Genomic DNA, 21091 nt, shown 5'->3' on the forward strand with positions numbered 1-21091 from the left:
TCTGGGGGCAACCCAAAATTTGGGATTTCCTTTTACTTTCACACGATCGGAAATTTCGACAGCAAAAATCCAATGTGAGCTTTTGGTCAGAAATTCCGACCGTGTGTGTGCTCCATCGGACTTTTGCTGGCGGAATTCCCACCAGCAAATGATTGAGAGAATGTTCTCAATTTTTTGGTCGGAAAAAGTTCCGATCGGAAATTCCAATCGTCTGTACCAATTCTCCTATACATGCTTGGAAACAATTTGACACATGCTCAGAAGCATTGAACTTCATTTTCTCGGCCCGTCGTAGTGTTGTACATCACCGCATTCTTGACGGCCGAAAGTTCCGAGAACTTTTGTGTGACTGTGTTTATGCAAGGCAAGCTTGAGCGGAATTCCGTTAAAAAAAAACTCCAAGATTTTTTTGATGGAAATTCCGCTCGTGTGTAGGAGGCATTAGAGTGGAAATCTTCCAATGGGGACACTAGTTCTGGTGACCTGGGGTTACCCAAGGGATTCTCTTAATTTGCTGGGATTTCCTCTGATTTCCTGTTAGGCTATGGGACAAGTCAATGTAAATCTCCCCAATGAGACAAAGAGTTAAGACTTAATAAACCTGGCAGGGGTTATACTCCTCCCAAAATGAAAAAAAAAGAAAAAAAAAGTTCTACAAATACTTGTGACATTTGTCTAGCAAATGTTTTTCTTTATAAATAGACCCCAAACTGTTTCTAAAACCAATAATTTTTCTTTTAGTTTTGGATGCAATGGTTAGGACGCATGTCAGGTTTTTTTTCTCTTTGTGTCCCAATACAGTAGATTTCCTTTCACTTCCTGTCCCGGAGACACAACAGGAAGTGAGCGGATATTTCCAAAATGAAGAGAAATCCCCCATCGTGTTCATTTGCTCATCTGGATCTCTTGTATTAGGTAAATAAATGACTATTTATTTAAAATTGAACTATGATTTCCTTCCACAAAGTGAAACATCCAAATGATTAATATGTCGCATTCAAAAAAATACAATTCTCATAAAATACAGAATTAGATCATTTCAAGGAAGAGTCCACCCAAAACTGATATTTGACTTCTGGGTGGGGTTGCTTGGCCTAAAGGCTGGATTCACACTTATGCATTTTTAGTGCTTTTTGCATTTTGCAGATTTACACTACACAACGTGTCCCATAGCAAACCAATGTTAAGTGGATTGTAGTGCAAATCTGCAAAATGCACTAAAAATGCCATAGGTGTGAGTCCAGCTTAATATTCTGTTGATCACTCTTATGCCTTCAGTGGTGGGATCTCAGTAGAATTCCCATTATTTCACTCATTATGTAGCCAATAAAGTCTCACTCTTTATGCTGCATTCTTAATACAGTAAAAAGAGATGATTCAATGACATAACGGTGACACCCTCCCCCTACATAGGTCGCAGAGGTGGGTTGAGCCAGGAGCTCAGATTCCAGGATCTCATGACTGGAGATCAAAAGAGAGAGAAGAGGCGTGATTGAAGTTATCATATCAGTTTTGGGTGGACTTTACTTTTAAAGGGGATGAATAGAGGGGTGCTGTCATTGCTGGCTTGCTTCTTAAAGGTGCAGGCATGGCTATCATCTTGTTCCTGGCTTTATTACTCAGTAAGTCTTTGACCTGGAACCGGGAGGCATGATCAGAGTTCAGACTTTCCGACTTCACTGGCTGCATGCTTGTTCCAGGTCAAGATGGAGGCGCTTTGACCTAACAGTGTTCAGAGAGCCTTAGATTGGAGGCATTATCCTCTTTGAGTGCACTATGGCCATATAATTCCAGTTTAGGGGTTGTATGGCATCCCAGGACTCCAGTGCTGTCCCTGTAAGGGTCACTTTCCATTGTAGAAGTACTGGTAGGTCTCCTCGGATGCCAAGCTATCCGTGTCGTTGAAGGTGTCACTCTCACCAGATTGGTTGGCGTCCTTCATCCTCAGTAGCCGGCTCTGGAGCCTCTCCTGTTCCCGTTTGAGTTCAGAGTAGGAGCGGGAGAAGGTGTGGAAAATGGAGGTGGCGGGAAAGGCCATAATCAGGATCCCACTAAGGATGCTGCTGAGGGCCACCACCTGGCCAGGGATACTGCGAGGCACCATGTCGCCATAGCCCACAGTGGTCATGGAGATGATGGCCCACCAGTAGGACGCTGGCACGCTGGTAAACTCTTGGCATCGGCCCATCTCGTTCTCGGCCAGGTGGACCAGCGGGGCAAAAAGGGTGACGGCCACACACAGGAAGAGCAAGAGCAGCCCAAATTCCCTGGTGCACCTCCGGACGGTGAGGCCCAACGTCTGCAGTCCCAATGAGTGCCTCGCCAGGCGCATGACGTAGAGTATCCTCAAGGCACGTAGGACCCGCAGCACCAGGCTGATCTTCTCCAGGTATGAGTTGGTCCCGGGCTTGTCCTCAGACTTCTGCTCGTCCTCCACGATGAGCGACACGTAGTAGGGCAAGATGGCCAACGCGTCGATGATGTTCAGGGGCCCCCTGAAGAAACGACATTTGCTCTTCGCCTGGATGAAACGGAGGAGGAACTCCAGAGAAAACCAAGCCACGCACACTGTCTCAATGATGAAGATGTTGTAACATTTCTGGGAACATTCCCCCTGTGAAGAGAGATGGGAGAGGTCAATTCACCAGACGTGTCTTAAAGTGGTTATACAGACATGAAATATGAACCAGGACTTTTTTTTCTCAGAGATTAGGTGCAGGATCTCCCCCCTTGCCTCCGCCCTCTACCCACCCCTGAGCACCATCTCTTGGTTCCACCCTCTACCCACCTACCAGTACTGTCCCTTTCAGAGAATACAGACCCAAGTATCATAGTTTGTATGGAATTTGTTAATGATAACAAGAAAAGCAGTAAAATTGAACCTTCTACAGCCAGCAACAATAGATCCCACCCCAGCAACACAAGATCCCCCCCCCCCCCCCGCAACAATAGACTCCCCCAGCAACAATAGACCCCGCCCCAACAACACAACATTCCCCACCACCCCGCAATAATAGACTCCCCCAGCAGCAATGGATCCATCCCAGCAACTTAATGCCCCCCAGCAATGATAGATTCCCCCACAGCAGCAATAGAGACCACCCCAGCAAAAATAGTTCCCCCCGCACAACAATAGACACCCCCTCAACAAAATACCCCCCATTTCAAATTTCCCTTCCAGTCCAAATCCCCCCCCAAATAAAAACCCCCAGTCATCCCCACTATCACCCAGCCCCCCCCCCCAAAAAAAGACTATTTCCCCTTCTAACACAACCCCCCCCCCCCCATCATATCACCTCTTCTAGGAAAAGCCCCCCTCCTAGCACAAGTCTTCCCCCCACCCCCCTCCCAACACAAATCCCCCTAAAGTACCACTCAGCACACAGCCCCAAATTTCCCCTCCTAGAACAATTCTTAGCCCCTGCTGCCCCTCACATCCCCCCTCCCAACACAAATCCCATTCCTCTCAATCTCTTTGTTATGCCCCCCCCCCCCAGCTCACATGACACCACAGTGCCCAGGGCAGCTGCCCCTCCTGCCCACCTCTTGTCCCAGCCCTAAATGTATGCACACACATTTGACACTTTGACCCCATTTGTATTGTTAATCCTACTCTGAACCTCTTTAGCATAGTTCAAGCTGATTGATATTAGGCGGATTCCCTTATCTATTACAGATATAAGCCGTTTCTACTTTACAAGAGCATGTGTGTGTTTTTTGTATTGCTCTCTGTGTCCCCCTTGGGAGGATTTAGCATCACTTAATGTTCTGTCTGACACCAACCAAAAAGGCAGCAAGAGGTGAGATTTTCCCTCACTTTGCATCATTATGACAAATAGGCAGGAAGTAATGAAAAATCCCCCAGAAGGGGACACAGCAATAAAAAGTTTAAAAAGAGTTATAACTAGGGATGTACTGATACTGATACCGGTATTGGATGGGGATACCAAGCATTTGCGCGAGTATCGGGACTCCCCCAAATGCTCCTGTAGTGGATGACATTTTGGACAAAATGACATAGGCATGTAAATGTAATTTTTGCCTTAGAACAGTAGGGGTTCTGAGGGTTAATTACATAGGTTGGCCTTAACACCAGTCTGGCCAGGCTGTGTTTGGAAGTTCTGCCTGGTCACGTGAACAGTGAGGTGCACATGACAGGCCAGAACCAGGCCTGGTTGGATGTTTAGGTATCAGCCTTCTCGGAGCCAATCAGTGGGAGTGCCGGGGCCCGCTGAGGAGTCTGGGAAGGGGCACTTAAGAGGTGTGGGTCACGTGGTTGGAGGAGAGGTGTTCGTGAGACCTGTGTGGTCTGTTCTGGTTCCAGGACCGGGGTAGCCCCGTGAGGGGTCCCGGTCACGGGTTGTTCAACATCCCGCAACATGTTCCTGTTAGTGGCCCCTGATAGACCTGCTTGGTCTGAGGTAGGGTCCAGGGCTGGACTGGGACAGAAATTTGGCCCTGGACTTCATCCAGACCGGCCCACTTACATTTTGAGTGTCCCATCAGCACTCCCTTACAACAGAGTGTCCCATCAGCACCCCTTATATCAGAGTGTCCTATTACCAGCCCCCTTACATCAGAGTGTCCCATGAGCAGCCCCCTTACGTCAGAGTGTCCCATGAGCAGCCCCCTTACATCAGAGTGTCCCATAAGCAGCCCCCTTACGTCAGAGTGTCCCATCAGCACCCCCTTACATCAGAGTGGCCCATCACCAACCCCCTTACATCAGAGTGTCCCATCAGCACCTCCTTCCATCAGAGTGGCCCACTGAGCCATCGGCCCACCGGGAAACTCCCAGTAGTCCCAATGGCCAGTACATGCCTGGGTAGGGATCCGTCTGTTCCCGAGTCTCGGACCCGGCTGGTCCGAGGCGCAGTAACTGAGGGAGGATTCAAGGTTTCCGGGTGTGCTCTCGGCTTGGAGGGACACCGCAGTTCGTGGAAGTGCCTGGTTACTGAGTTGGGAAGGACATTGATGAATTCGTTTTTCCAGTACCATTGAGGAGACGGGAAAGTTCCAGGTACGGAGGAAAAGGTTCCTGTTCACCCTCAGTTACAGCTTGTACACGTTCATAGGATTGTTCAAGTTTTGAGTCAACGTGCTGACTGCCATGACCTCTGGCTAGAGATCTGTTCAGCCTTGAAGTACCCAGCTGCAAGTGGCTACTCTCTGGGTGGAAATAGAGACTTTGCTAAACCTGCAGTTCAGTGTGCCTGAGTTCTTCCCCCATGCCCTCTGTTCCCTAAGAGACATTTTAAAGAGGTCTTCATCTGTGTCAGCGTTCAAGTTGTTGGGTATCAACCCTGGGAACCCCTAGACGTGGAAGAGCAGGCCAAGAGAAGGTAACTGGTAAGCCCAATAAGTCAAGGCCGCCCTGCAACAGGTTATGGCCGCTACACTCCCAATACCCAAACTGATACTTTGCGGTGCGTCAATACAAAATGAACAGGTGCAAATTGCACTGCAAAGAATCGCATGCGATTTGAACAGGAATGCGGTGCAATTCCTGTCCAAAACGCTCCCGTGTGTGTGTATAGAAAGGAATTAAAGCGCCATCTAGTGGGCAGTTTAAAAAAATGTTAGAACGTGCAGTATAGAGCCTGCATGCACAGGCCACTGGAGGAGATGAAGAGGCGGTCTACCCCCCAAGCTGACATCACTTCCGCCCTATACCTACGGGGTCCTGGAACTTCTCCTCCAGTCCTGTGAGCACCTCCGGCGGCCCCCGATTTGCTACCATCGGCCGACCGGGATACCTATGTAAATTATGTTGCATATGGCCAGATATGTACTGTAAGTTCTAACATTTTTTTAAGCTGCCCACTAGATGGCGCTCCTCCCTTTTTATACACACAGTTACAGTGGGGGAACTCACAGGCGATTCAGACAGGAATGGCATAGCAATCCTGTTCAAATCGCATGCGCTTCTTTGCAGTGCGATTTGCAGAAATTTTTCATTTTTTATTGTTGCAAATTGACCTGCAAAGTATAGGTACTCCTACCTCGTGATAAAAAAATGGTATTGGTGTAACCCTAGTTATTTTCATACTCCATCCAAAACTTGGAAGTACAAGCGCAACTGGAATTTAAACTGCAGGAAGTGGCCTGGCCCAGGAATTTTCTGCACTCTGCTCCTGCATGAGTTGTATTTCCGGTCAGTATGGTGCAGGGTGCAGACACATGAGGGTGTTGGGGATGATTTACAGGTCAGCTGCTCTGTCCTGACAAGAAATTTAATCTAGAAGTCCTTAACTCATTGCATTACTGAAAATTTTGAATTATTTTCCAGACTCTGTAAAGATTTTAATCTACAGAAGAGGAGATTTTATCTAAGCAATCGATGGGACATTACAATTTATTTATGAGGATGCGGTAGGGGTGATCGGTTTAGCTGGAAGTCTCGGTGCTCCACTTGAGGGTCACCAAGCACAATAAATTCCAGGATGTGAGAAGATAATCGGATGGGCCTATGATATAAATATATATATATCTTTATGGTGTCAGTGTTCCTAGGACAGCGGAAGGCTGAGCTCCCATTATCATCATCTCTGGACGGCTCCCATCAGGCACTTTACTCTCCTGATGAAGTGGATGGAGGATGAGCGGAGCGGGTCGGGAGAACGTCTTATCTACGGACGAGTAATGATTCTCTCCATGTTCTCTGGATATTTTTGGAACTGCTGAATAAGATATAGAAGAAATCTGAGATACTTTATCATCATGATGTCTGATAAAGGTGAAAAATATTCTCAAGATCAGAACTAACCGCAATAGAACTTCATTAACACTTTATTTCTGCTACATCTAGAAGAGTGTATGATGGGGTTCTCAGGAACTGACACTGGGGGGGGGGGGTCTCTGGACAATGAGACACTGAACTTGGGGGTACTGCAAGGATGACACACTGACACTTGGGGTCCAGAACAATGACACACTGATAATTGGAGGCCCCAGAAAAATAATACGCTGACACTGAGGCAGGGCTGCTGTTAGAAATCACGGGGCCCCATACAGCCCATCTGACAGGAGCCCGACCCACCCCCCCACCAAAAGTAACCAAGGACATAGATTTATCAGTCCCTTTCTCTGCAACCTCAGCTGCACAGATGAATGAATAGGAAGCACTCTGAGGCTTCATTCTCAAACAAGCATAGTAAATACAGTTTACTATGCTTCATAGGAGTGATTGGTATAGATCGTTCACTGTGTTCATTCAGGAAAGGAAGGTGCCAGAAAATTATGCATTTTTGTCCCCTTCCCCCACTCTCCATCCTGAAACATCCCCCTGTGTGCCCACAGCAGCTGCCAGTGGGAGAGGAGGAAAGCTGGCATCGCTGTGGGAGGGGGGGGGGGAAGGGGCACACAGGGGGGCCCAGACAGCAGATGGGAGCGGCGCATGTTCCAAAAAAATCACCCTGCAGTGCAGCAAGAGGGAGAAAGAGGAGAAGAGGGTTTCAGAACAATGACACACTGACACTTGGAGGTCCAAAACAATGACACACTGACACGTGGAGGTTTCAGAACAATGACACACTGACACGTGGAGGTTTCAGAACAATGACACACTGACACTTGGAGGTCCAGAACAATGACACACCGACACTTGGGGGTTTCAGAACAATGACACACTGACACTTTGAGGTTTCAGAACAATGACACACTGACACGTGGAGGTTTCAGAACAATGACACACCGACACTTGGGGGTTTCAGAACAATGACACACTGACACTTTGAGGTTTCAGAACAATGACACACTGACACGTGGAGGTCCAGAACAATGGCACAGTGACACTTGGAGGTTTCAGAACAATGACACACTGACACTTGAGGGTTTCAGAACAATGACACACTAAAACTTGGAGGTCCAGAACAATGACACACCGACACTTGGGGGTCCAAAACAATGTCACACTGACACTTTGAGGTTTCAGAACAATGACACACTGACACGTGGAGGTTTCAGAACAATGACACACTGACACGTGGAGGTTTCAGAACAATGACACACTGACACGTGGAGGTTTCAGAACAATGACACACTGACACGTGGAGGTTTCAGAACAATGACACACTGACACGTGGAGGTTTCAGAACAATGACACACTGACACTTGAGGGTTTCAGAACAATGACACACTGACACTTGGAGGTCCAGAACAATGGCACACCGACACTTGGGGGTTTCAGAACAATGACACACTGACACTTGGGGGTCCAAAACAATGTCACACTGACACTTTGAGGTTTCAGAACAGTGACACACTGACACTTGGAGGTTCAAACCATGACACACTGACACTTGGAGGTCCAAACCATGACACACTGACACTTGGAGGTCCAAACCATGACACACTGACACTTGGAGGTCCAAACCATGACACACTGACACTTGGAGGTTTCAGAACAGTGACACACTGACACTTGGAGATCCAGAACAATATCACACTGACATTTGGGGTTTCAGAACAATAAAATACTGACACTTGAGGGTTTCATAATAATGCCATATTGACACCTGGAGTTCCAGCACAAGGACACACTGCCACTTGAGACACTGATATCTTGGTTATGGTGACTTAAGGTGGCGCGGTGTCACCCTCTGTCTTGTAATCTGATCTATTGCGCAGTGTTCACATTTCAGCTGATTTGGCATTCAATGACTTTATCTGCCGATGACTTCCAGTCACCTGGAGCATTGAACATTGTGCCAACGTCTTCAGAGACGGCTCTCCTCACGTCTCATCTTCAGCTTACGATGTGAATTTATTGCCATTTGGTGGAGTTCTCCGCTTGCGGCCAATACTGCAAAGATGAAATGATGCCGCCTACTCTCCTCATTTTACTAATAACAGAAGTTTTCAGTGTAGAAGAAATCCGCCAAGTTATCTGTCTCGGCGGACAGTCGTTGGCAGGGACGGCGGAAGGATGTCACAAAGGATTTACCGCAGATCGGGCGCAATAAGACGCATCAGATTACCAGCGAGAGCGAATGTTTACTCTCCCATCACTTTGTTTTATTCTGTTAATATGAGAATAGGAGATCGTTATGTGTGATATGAACGGCTCCAAGCCTCCCACAGTGACCATCACGCCGGACGCACGCCGCCGTAATGTTGTAGCAATTTTGGAAATGTTACAATTGACTTTTGACACAAAATAAAATATTACACAGAACTGAACAACCATCAGCGATTTGCCCTCCTGCAATTGTTTTGCAGGTTCAGCCAACAAATCTAAATTGGGGTTCCCAGAATCCTTCTCATTGGTGACTCAAGATTCAATTGGTGCTATTTTTGGTGCTATTTTTTCACTAAAGATTTTTATCCTCTGGCTGATATAATTCAGAAAATAAAAAATAAAACCAATTGCTGGAAATTGATTTTTTTTTATTATCAAAATTTTTTATTTTTAAATTTATAATACAGCATTTCCATTCATTTTAATACATCTCTAGATCGTCTGTCGGGTGCTGCCGCCGCCATTTTGGGTATGGGAATCAGGAAATGGAGCCTTTCGGCTTCATTTCCCGGTTCCCTACTGCGCATGCGCGAATCGCGCTGCGCAATAAGGACGGTCCCCGCTGCCTCTGGGATCTGTGTGTTTCCCAGCAGGCAGCGGGGCACTTGCGGAAAGGGGCGGGCACTTGCGGAAAGGGGCGTAATCTACGCCCCTTTCCGCAGAGAGCTATCCCGGAAGTGGGTGCAGAATACCTGTACTGTACAGGTATCTGCACCCCCCTCCCCCCTGAAAGGTACCAATTGTGGCGCCGGAGGGGGGGGAGGGTTCCGATGAGCGGAGGTCCACTTTAGGGTGGACCTCCGCTTCGAGAAAAAAAAAAATTCTTTCCTCTCTTCACCTCTCCCCCGCCCTGTCCCCTATCCATAACTCGCAACACTTATTTAATTTAGCTAGAATTAATTCCTTAACTCTGCTTTTCCTAGAAATTGCCTTCCCTTCTACCATATCCCCCCAACCCCTTATATACCCGTGCATATATTCACCTCTTTCGTTGGCCATATTATTATATTATCATTTGCCAGTGGCATAGGCAGCATGCAGGGTTTGTCAGGGTGAGCTGTGCCCCTTTAAAATACATTTCCCTCTCACGCCGTGGCAGGCTGGGAAGCCTATACACATGAGAAGAGAGAAAGGCCGCACACCGCTGACTTGGTCCAAGTAAAGGTCCATTATTTATCTAAAACGGGATAAACAGCACAGGGACTTGACAAATGGTTAAAGAGTTTCACACCAAAGATGCTTAATCGTGTGAAACGCGTTAACGATTTGTAAAGCCCCTGGGCTATTTTTTCAATTTTGGAGAAATAAAGGACTTTTACTTGGATCAAGTCAGCGGTGTGCAGCCACTCCCTCTTTTCTTAGCCCTCGTACACACGGTCGGACATTCCGACGGAAAATGTCCGATCGGACCGTGTTGGCGTGTGTGTGGGCTTCATCTGACTTTTTCCATCGGAATGTCCGACCAACAAAGTTTTAGAGCTGGGCTTTGTAGAGAATTCCGATCGGACAAAGTGCCACGCATGCTCAGATCAAATTACGAGACCAAAGATATTGGCTACTAGCCTGAACGTAGTCCCGTCTCTAATTAAATAACATCATCACGTTCCGAACGATCGGATTTTCCGACAACTTTGTCCAACCGTGTGTATGCAACACCAGTTTAAAACAAAATCTGTCAGACAAAATCCGACGGATTTTGTTGTCAGAATGTCCGACCGTGTGTACAAGGGCTTAGACACTGTGGCAAGCCGGGTCTGTGACGAGCCAGGGTCTGCCCCTGCCTGGGACTTGTGTGAGTGCACACACCTGAGATGTATATCTCTATTAATAATGAATAAACTCAAGCCTATATACATAATGACAATGGTAAGTTAGCAGCGGCATAAAGTGAAGATTTGCACAGATACTAATACAGAATGCACGTGCTGTATGTCTACAATCATTGAAAACCTGTAACGATGGAATCTCACAAGCGCAATTAGGGTATCTGATAGTTTGATCCTCAACCACCCTCCTGTGTACCGGTGTTCTACCCCAGTGTACAGGTTCTGATGCCCCACCAACATGCCCAATATGCTGCATCCTTGGCAACAGATGAAGCTTCAGTCTCATTGTCTACTGTAGACCCATTCTGGTGGATTCAATAATACTTTTATTACTGTTCTACTGAAGTCACAGTCGTAGATATACAATCAGATAGTCAGTTTACTAACCATATCCACTTACAGTCATTTTCTTATTGCAGCAGCTATGCTGGGTTCCAAAACATGACTGCGGAGTCCAAAAGGCACATGGTTTGGACCCACTGCACTTCTTATGCCCCATACACACGATCAGATTTTCTGCTGAGTTTTTCTCTCAGATTTACCAAAACCATATAATATGAGGTCAAACCTTAGGAGTTTCAATTTGTATGCAATCAGGCAGGCCCTTCTACTACATGGTTTTGGTAAATCTGAAGGAAAGACTCAGCAGAAAATCTGATAGTGTGTATGGGGCTTTAAACAGCATTCGGTAACACACCTAGTCTGACACGCCCCCTTTCTGGGGTGACACGCCCCTCCCTACCGTACAAGCTGTGTTGAGGGGTGTGGCTGTTACTGAGCTCTGCCAGCACAGAGCACTGGAGGGGGAGGACAGAAAGCAGCATTATTTTAATAAGAGAAAAGAAGAGAGTTTAGGGCATTTCTTGACAAAAAAATCTTAATATGGGAGTACAGGACTGTACAGAATTAAAAGGGTGTAGGATTTAAAATGGGCATTAAAGGAACAGCAGCACTTGCCCCATCAATGCCAACAGTCTGGGCACTGTGACCTGGTGACCAGGAACCCAAAGATGCCTTTTGCTTGGCTAGCTCCACTTCTCCGTCAGGGGACCCCATGGGATGCCAGAGGGACAAAGAGTGAATTAACGATCCAGAAATTTACACACAGTCCTCGATAAGTACAGGACATTAAGGGCCGGTTCACACAGCGAGCCGCGGCGAGGCGTCTCCGACTTACCTCGCCGCGACTTGCGGGGAGCTCAGCGGCGACTTGCAGAGGACTTCTGCATAGAAGTCAATGCAAGTCGCCCCCGAAGTCGCCCCGAAGTAGTACAGGAACCTTTTTTCTGAGTCGGAGCGACTCGAGTCGCTCCTCTCAGAACGGTTCCATAGTACTGAATGGGGGCGACTTGCGGGAGCGAGGCGAGGCGAGCCGTGTCGCCTCGCCTCGCGTCGCAGTGTGAACCGGCCCTTAAAGGTTGTTGTTTTTTTTCTCCTTTTCGTTGTGTTTTTTTGCCGGGGTTGTATGTTCTTTGTTATTTTAGTTATTGTCTGTATGAAAAAATAACAATAAAAAGTGCTAAAAAAAAAAAAAAAGCTGTCTGTAAAAAAATATCTGGATAAATGTAAGTATCAGCCTTCTGGGGGGGGGGGGGGGGGGTTCCATTATATCTCAACTGGAAGAAGAAAGTGGAAGGAACGTTTAAAGGAAAAAGATTTGTATATTATTGCACATTGGCATTTATATTTGTATTATTGACAAAAGTGATCACTATGGGGGAGGTGTATTATAGCGCCGCACCAATATAAGAATTTTCCATTAAACTGAGTTATATCTTTTAGATATAATTGAGGTGGAGGCAGCTATTTATTAAAACATACCATAGCACAGGATTTATTTACTTTTTATAAGTGGAATAAATGATGTCAGGAGGGGGTGGATAGTTGGGATTATCTGCCCAATGCTGTGAGCTGCCAAAGAGCGGCAGAGTGAGGGGGAGTTATCAGATTAAGCCCCATACACACTATCAGATTATCTGCTGAGTTTTTCCTTCAGATTTACCAAAACCATGTAGTGAAGGGCCTGCCTGACTGCATACACATTGAAACTCCTAAGGTTTGTCCTCATATTATATGGTTTTGGTAAATCTGAAGGAAAAACTCAGCAGATAATCTGATAGTGTGTATGGGCCTTAAGAAGTTCAGATTGCACACCGATTGGTCCAATCATTGTGATCTCTACATCCAATAATCACTGCCAGGTCATCAATATTGCATAACAGTGGTCTCCAAACTGTGGACCCTACTTTCTTTTATCTGGCCCTTAGGGCACTATTTCATCCACTGACACCAACAATGAGGCATAATTCCTCCCATTGAGCCCACAAAGGGGCAAAATTGTTCCCAATTACACCAACGATGGGGCGCAATTTCTTCCACTGACACCAATAATGGGGCACTATTCCTGCCAATGACAACAATTATAGGGAAAAATTTGTGCCAGACAGAAATGATGGGGCACAATTCCTTCCACTAACACCAAAGAGGGGGCACTATTCGTCCCAATAACACCAATTATGGGGCACAATTTCACCACCTGACACCAACGATGGGGCACAATTTCTTCCACTAACACCAGTGATGGGACACTATTCCTCCCAATGACATCAACGATGGGGCAAAATTCCTTCTATTAACACCAATGATGGTGCACTATTCTTCCCAATTACACCAAAAATGGGTCACAATTTCTTCTACTGACACCAACGATGAGGCACGATTCTTTCCACTAACAGCAATGATAGGGCACAATTCCTCCCAATGACACCAACGATGGGGCACAATTTCTCCCACTGACACCAGCGATGGGGCACAATTCCTTCCACTAACAGCAATGATGGGGCACTATTCCTTCCATTGAAACCAATGATGGGACACAATTCCTTCCACTAACACCAATGATGGGGCACTATTCCAAACAATGACACCAATTATGGGGCACAATTTTTATCACTGACACCAAGGATCAGGCACAATTTCTCCCACTAACACCAATCATGGGGCACTATTCTTCCTAATGATACCAAATATGGGGCGTAATTTCTCCCACTGACACCACAATCTGGCTATATTCCTGACACCAACAATGGGGCATTTTCTAATTCCACTGCCAACAGTCTGGCCCCCCCTAATGTCTGAAGGACAAGAAATCGACCCTTTGTTTAGAAAGTGTGGAAACCTCTGCTCTATAACACTGCCAGGTCACCATTCTTCTATAAATCACAAAATTATATTAAAGGAATAAAGTAACAGTCACAAAATAATTGCTACAATCACAATCAACATCTTCATGTCACGTAACCAACGCCACGACCGTACAATGCCATGAGCGTATAACCTGACTTAACCACTCGCCTACTGGGCACTTCCTGCCCATGCCAATTTTTAGCTTCCAGCGCTGTCACACTTTGAATGATAATTTTGCGGTCCTCAGTATTGTACCCAAACAACAGTTTTTTTTCACACAAATAGATGTAATCACCGCTGGGTTTTTATTGTTTGCTAAATAAACAAAAAAAAAAAAAAGACAGAAAATTTTGAAAAAACAAAAACTTTTTTTTATAGTTTGTTATAAAATTTTGCATACATGTAATTTTTCTCTTTCACTGATGGACATTGATAGGCTGCACTGATGGGCACTAATAGGCTGCACTGGTGGGCAGTGATGAGGAGGCACTGATGATGATGCACTTATAGGCAGCACTGATGGGCACTGATAGGAGGCATTGATAGGCAGCACTTATAGGTGACACTGATGAGGAGGCACTGATGGGCAGCACTGGTGGGCACAGATTTGCAACACTGGTGGGCACAGATTTGCAGCACTGGTGGGCACTGATTGGCAGTACTGGTGGGCACTGTTGGGACTGCACTGATAATCAGGACACTGATAATTAGTGTTCATGTCTCTTTTAGAGAAGCCGGTTATTGGTTCTCTTCTCCTCTACTCATGCTGTCAGCATGAGGAAAGGTGTGCCGATAACCTGCATCTGTTTACGTCCGTGATGAGTGATTGGACACAGCTGATCACGTGGTAAACAGCCACTGATTGACTCCTTACCTTAATCTGTGATCAACAGTGATCACAGAGCGTGCTGTCCACGCTCAGCAGCAGGCATTATCACCGGACACCGTCATATGACGCCGTCCCAGAACTAGAAAGCTCTGTAGCTGTCATTCGGCTATAGAGTGGTCAACAAGTGGTTAAAGGAGACCCCAACCCTGAAATGTTGAGATTCATATGTGATGGGTACTTTATATTTAATACGAGTTTGTGTTTCTGAGTATTGGTGACCTGCCGATGAATAATAAAGGGTGGCGGAAGCGGCATTGGTACTGATCAGTGCCAGACAAAGGCAAAAGGGGGGACTGCAGCAAATACCTGGACTGTCCCTAAAGACTGGGAGAATTGATGGCAGTGAACATAGCACCCCAGTGCCGTAAGACATCGCCAGACATGAGACTGCTGGGAACTCTTCCAGATTCTTCATTTTGCAGGGCTGCAAATACGACCCTCCTGAGCGGTGGCACCGTGGCACGGGCAGTCCAGTGTGCAGCATCAGACAGGCCAGGTTTTCAGGACCTCCTCACACCACCATTGGTGTGCTGTATTAGAGGCATACAGACCTGCCAGTCTGTCTTTCTCTGGTCGGAGCCTCATTTACAGAATTGTGTCTTTGTGTGAGCCGAGGCCGGCAGGAGGATTTAGGGCTCATGAAAGAATAATCTCGCAAAAGACTGATGACTTGAATGGAAAATGGCTTTTCTATACTTAGAAACGTGCGGCTATTTTGCTGAACTGGACACTAAAGTGGACCTGTCATGGTTGGTTGTTTGTGTGATCCTCAGCAAATTTACAGAAAAGGGAGCTAAGAGCATCATGGAGGGGCATCCTGTTGAGGCAATGCATGTCCCTCTGTCTGCAACCAGATGAATTTCTCCATCCAGTTCAGTTGATGGCTTCATGTGCAATTGAAAGTCTTCTTTATGGATGAGGAATAATCCTTTAAGAGGCCCTCCGCCCATATTATTTCCACATTCTATTAAGCAGGTATGTACTTAGTCATCACACTTCTCTAAGCCTTAAAAAAGGTTGTGGTTTTGCCTGAAACAGTCCCACATCTTAGCCCTCTGTCCCACTGATGCTGTGTCCAGGGTCATGTCCTGGGATCACATCATCAACGTTATTTAAGTTACCGCACACACACAGTTTTAAAAAAAAAAATATTAATTGTGGGCTGTGAGTGGGAGGTCCCCCATATTTAAAGGTGCAGGACCAACCCATAAAGTATATGTGATGGGTGGTTTCTACATGTTTAGAGATGGTCTCTGGGTGGAACCAACCCATAAAGTGTATGTGATGTGTGGTCTCCACATGTTTAGAGATGGTCTCTGGGTGGAACCAACCCATAAAGTGTATGTGATGTGTGGTCTCCACATGTTTAGAGATGGTCTCTGGGTGGAACCAACCCATAAAGTGTATGTGATGTGTGGTCTCCACATGTTTAGAGATGGTCTCTGGGTGGAACCAACCCATAAAGTGTATGTGATGTGTGGTCTCCACATGTTTAGAGATGGTCTCTGGGTGGAACCAACCCATAAAGTGTATGTGATGTGTGGTCTCCACATGTTTAGAGATGGTCTCTGGGTGGGGCCAACCCATAAAGTGTATGTGATGTGTGGTCTCCACATGTTTGGCCCTGGACTTCATCATGGCCGGCCCACTTTAATTTTTAGTGTCTCCATCAGCACATCCCCTTAACCACTTCCCGACCAGCGCACGACGATGTACATCGACAGAATGGCACGGGCAGGCATATTGGCGTACAGGTACGTCCAATATTCGATGCCGCCCTGCCATCGGGAGCGCGCCGCCGGCGGCGCGCTCCCGCGCTGGTCGGGACCCCCGTGAGTCCGGTCGCGGGACCTGCGGACTCGATCGCCGCGGGCATCCCCGCGATCGTCTCACGGAGCAGCCGAATGGAGGAAATGCTGTGTAAACAACATTTTTCCATTCTGCCTAGCAACTAGTGACGCTGATCTCTGCTCCATGTGATTGGAGCAGAGATCAGTGTACACTAAATGAAAGCCCAACCCCCCACAGTCAGTAACACTCCCCTAGGAACACTTAACCCCTACACTGCCACCCACTGGTTAACCCTTTCACTGCCAGTGTCATTTACACAGGAATCACTGCATTTATATAGCAGTGATTACTGTATAAATGACAATGGTCCCAAAAATGTGTCAAAAATGTCCGATGTGTCTGCCATAATGCCGCAGTCACAATAAAAATCGCTGATCGCCGCCATTACTAGTAAAAAAAAAAATAATAAAAAATTATTAATAAAAATGCTATAAAACTATCCCTATTTTGTAAACGCTATAACTTTTGCGCAAACCAATCAATAATCGCTAATTGCGATTTTTTTTTACCAAAAATATGTAGAAGAATACGTATCGGCCTAAACTGAGGGAAAAAAATGTTTTTTTATATATTTTTGGGGGATATTTATTATAACAAAAAGTAAAAAATAATGCGTTTTTTTCAAAATTGTCGCTCTATTTTTGTTTATAGCGCAAAAAATAAAAACCGCAGGAGTGATCAAATACCACCAAAAGAAAGCTCTATTTGTGGGAAAAAAAGGACGTCAATTTTGTTTGGGAGCCACGTCGCACGACCGCGCAATTGTCAGTTAAAGCGACGTAGTGCCGAATCGCAAAAAGGGGTCTGGTCTTTGACCAGCAAATTGGTCCGGTCTGAAAGTGGTTAAATCAGAGTGTCCTCCCTCTCCTCCCCCTCCCACATGTACTCACAGTTTTGAAGGCAGCTTCTCGTTCCTCTCTCCAGTCATGTGATAAGTGACAAGGGGAGAGAGGATGGAACGTCTGCCAGCTGTCTATATCTCTCTCCGGGCTGGAGGGAGCAGAAAGCCTAATGCTCTCTCCAGCAAGTGATAGCAGCTGCTCCTCCTAACAGGAGTAAAATTGCAATCACTCACTGTCAGAGAGGAGTGGCTCCAGGACTGCACCTGACCGGCCCACTGAGCCATCGGCCCACCGGGAAACTCCCTGTAGTCCCAATGGCCAGTACATGCCTGTCTCTGGGTGGGACCAACCCATAAAGTGTATGTGATGTGTGGTCTCCACATGTTTAGAGATGGTCTCTGGGTGGGACCAACCCATAAAGTGTATGTGATGTGTGGTCTCCACATGTTTAGAGATGGTCTCTGGGTGGAACCAACCCATAAAGTGTATGTGATGTGTGGTCTCCACATGTTTAGAGATGGTCTCTGGGTGGGACCAACCCATAAAGTGTATGTGATGTGTGGTCTCTCCATGTTTAGAGATGGTCTCTGGGTGGGACCAACCCATAAAGTGTATGTGGTAGGTGCACTGTACATGTTTGGAGATGGTCTCTGGGTGGGACCAACCCATAAAGTGTATGTGATGTTTGTTCCCCACATGTTTAGAGATGGTCTCTGGGTGGGACCAACCCATAAAGTGTATGTGATGTGTGGTCTCTACATGTTTAGAGATGGTCTCTGGGTAGGACCAACCCATGAAGTGTATGTGATGTGTGGTCTCCACATGTTTAGAGATGGTCTCTGGGTGGGACCAAGCCATAAAGTGTATGTGATGTGTGGTCTCTCCATGTTTAGAGATGGTCTCTGGGTGGGACCAACCCATAAAGTGTATGTGATGTGTGGTCTCCACATGTTTAGAGATGGTCTCTGGGTAGGACCAACCCATAAAGTGTATGTGGTAGGTGGTCTGTACATGTTTGGAGATGGTCTCTGGGTGGGACCAACCCATAAAGTGTATGTGATGTTTGGTCTCCACATGTTTAGAGATGGTCTCTGGGTGGGACCAACCCATAAAGTGTATGTGGTGGGTGGTCTCTACATGTTTAGAGATGGTCTCTGGGTGGGACCAACCCATAAAGTGTATGTGATGTGTGGTCTCTACATGTTTAGAGATGGTCTCTGGGTGGGACCAACCCATAAAGTGTATTTGATGGAGGTTCTCTACATGTTTAGAGATGGTCTCTGGGTTAGACCAACCCATAAAGTGTATGTGATGTGTGGTCTCTACATGTTTAGAGATGGTCTCTGGGTGGGACCAACCTATAAAGTGCAAGAATGCAAATATTCTTCTAGGAAGCTTGCTACCCTCTTGTCTGAGCCCTGAGGAAGCCATCAGATGAAACGCGTTGACCATAGAGACAGCAGGTTAAAGACGCATGTTACGCAACTATACTAGATGTATATATAGGATTGTATGTATTTTTATGAATTATCACTCTCATATTTTTTGGGATGAGAAATTTCAAATTTTTATTGTGATTCTCTCTAGTTATAATATTTGTATAATTTGTATAATATTTGTATAATAAAGAATAATACTATTTTATCAAAACTCCGGTTTATACTTAGCTTTTTCCAACCAATAAAGTGGATGTGATTTGTGGTCATATATTTAAAGGTGGGATCTAGGTGGGACCAACCTGTAAAGTGGGCATACTGGTTGGCCCTACATATTTAGGGGCAGGGTCTGGGCAAGACCACCCTATAAGGTGGGTTTGATACGGGCATGCCCACCCAGAAAGTGGGAGGGTGAATTGTGGACCATGGGCGGGGTTAACACTGTCCCGGGTTCTAGGATCCTAATATTGATATGTGTACTAAGCATATGTAGATGTTAATGCCCCTTTTTGTACTGATTTGTGCACAGATATAAACGAGGCTGAGCTGTGCACACCAACTTGAGTTGGGGGAGGGGACGTCATGTTTCCAGAGTTAGAGAGAGTCTTGTGACTCCTCTCAGCATTTCTTTCTGCTGCTCTAATAAATGTATTCACAGATTTATAGAGGTGACCCCACAGAGCAGGAGTCACCCTAATTTGCCTCTTTTGGATGTCCTGAATCATCTCCTTTATAAATTGCTGTGGCATTGATTGGAAATCCTCCAACCAGGAAATATTAATCCTCCGTCAGCCCAGATTAGTGTCCATTAATGTGAATTTACCAGCCACTGCCTCATTAAATGGGATTTTACACTCACATTAAGGGACAGAGATTCCGAATCCCTCAATGTGACGTCCTGGTTGGAAATGTGCGCTGCGGATCAGTGACAACAAACAGATTTATTAATGTAGATGTAAACTCCAGCTGAATGACATTTATTTTGTTCTGTGCGTCATCATAAACAACTGTCATTTATTTAATGAATAAATCCCTGTTTTCATCTTTTTTTCCTCCTTTGTAACATCTCAGTATTGCTGATCTCGTGCAGCCTCTTTGCAGACACTTAGGCCCCTTTCACACAGTGTGGACTGCGCCTGCAATCCACTTGCTCAGCAGATCTGTCTGCTGATCCCTGCTGAGCAGGAGGATGACAGGTCCCTGTCTGCTCAGCTTATGCAGAACGGACACAGACACAGCCTGCTCTCCTCTATGGGCGGTCGGATGTAAAGGGACCGCCTGTCTGTTTACACCCGACTGCCATCCGATCCGAGCCACTGGACTGAAGGGGAAGGGATCCTCATTCATCTCTTTTTAGCGGATCAGATTGGATGTAGGCGGGTATAAGTGGACACATGTCCGTTTACGCCCGCCGCTCCATAAAGAAGAACGGAAGTTCCGATTGGGTCCACCTGAAAAATGGCGAAGAAGACCCGATCGGAAACATCCATGTGAAAGGGGCCTCAGGGGGAGATTTACTAAAAGTAGAACACGCAAAATGTGGTGCCACTCTGCATAGAAACCAATCAGCTTCCAGGTTTTATTCTCAAAGTTTAACCTCTTAAAGTGGAGCACCTAAAAAAAAAAATTCATGAATGTTCCTAAAAAAAATAAAAAATAAAACATTTGGAAAAATTTTTTTTTTTACTCACCTCTGTTGCTAGGGGGTCCCTCATAGCCTGCCTCCTTCAGTGCCTGGGCTCGTGACATCACTTCCCCTCAGTGCAGGAAAAGCTCACTCAGCTCTGCCCCCTCCCTCTTGTCAATCATCTGGGACATGTGACGAACCCAGATGAATGCGGGGCCAATCATGGCGCGCGGCGCCTCTCAAACACGCACAGTTACAATGCCGGCGCCGCCAAACGGAGGGGGAGATGAGTGGGGCTACCATCCCCCCGCAAAGCTGGACCCTGGGACAGGTAAATGTCCGATGATTGTGTGGCCAATCACGGCGTGCGGCGCCGCTCGCAGATGCGCAGGTGGTTCCCCGCTGTGAAGCCACA

The 21091-nt window shown here is 46.4% G+C and overlaps 1 protein-coding gene across 1 annotated transcript in view; it reads right to left on the reverse strand.

Annotated features, from left to right (window-relative positions):
- Positions 1 to 906: 906 nt before the first annotated feature.
- Positions 907 to 21091, reverse strand: part of LOC143929371 (voltage-gated potassium channel regulatory subunit KCNG4-like) — a 34842-nt gene continuing 14657 nt past the window's right edge. The window contains exon 3 of the mRNA XM_077453412.1: positions 907 to 2614. Within this exon, the coding sequence (XP_077309538.1) occupies positions 1844 to 2614 (771 nt within the window). The 3' untranslated portion in view covers positions 907 to 1843. The remainder of the gene's footprint in view (positions 2615 to 21091) is intronic.

The sequence above is a fragment of the Lithobates pipiens genome, unplaced genomic scaffold (assembly GCF_037356315.1).
Source record: "Lithobates pipiens isolate NorthernLeopardFrog02 unplaced genomic scaffold, aLitPip1_a1.2 Scaffold_10, whole genome shotgun sequence".
Lineage (NCBI taxonomy): Eukaryota > Metazoa > Chordata > Amphibia > Anura > Ranidae > Lithobates > Lithobates pipiens.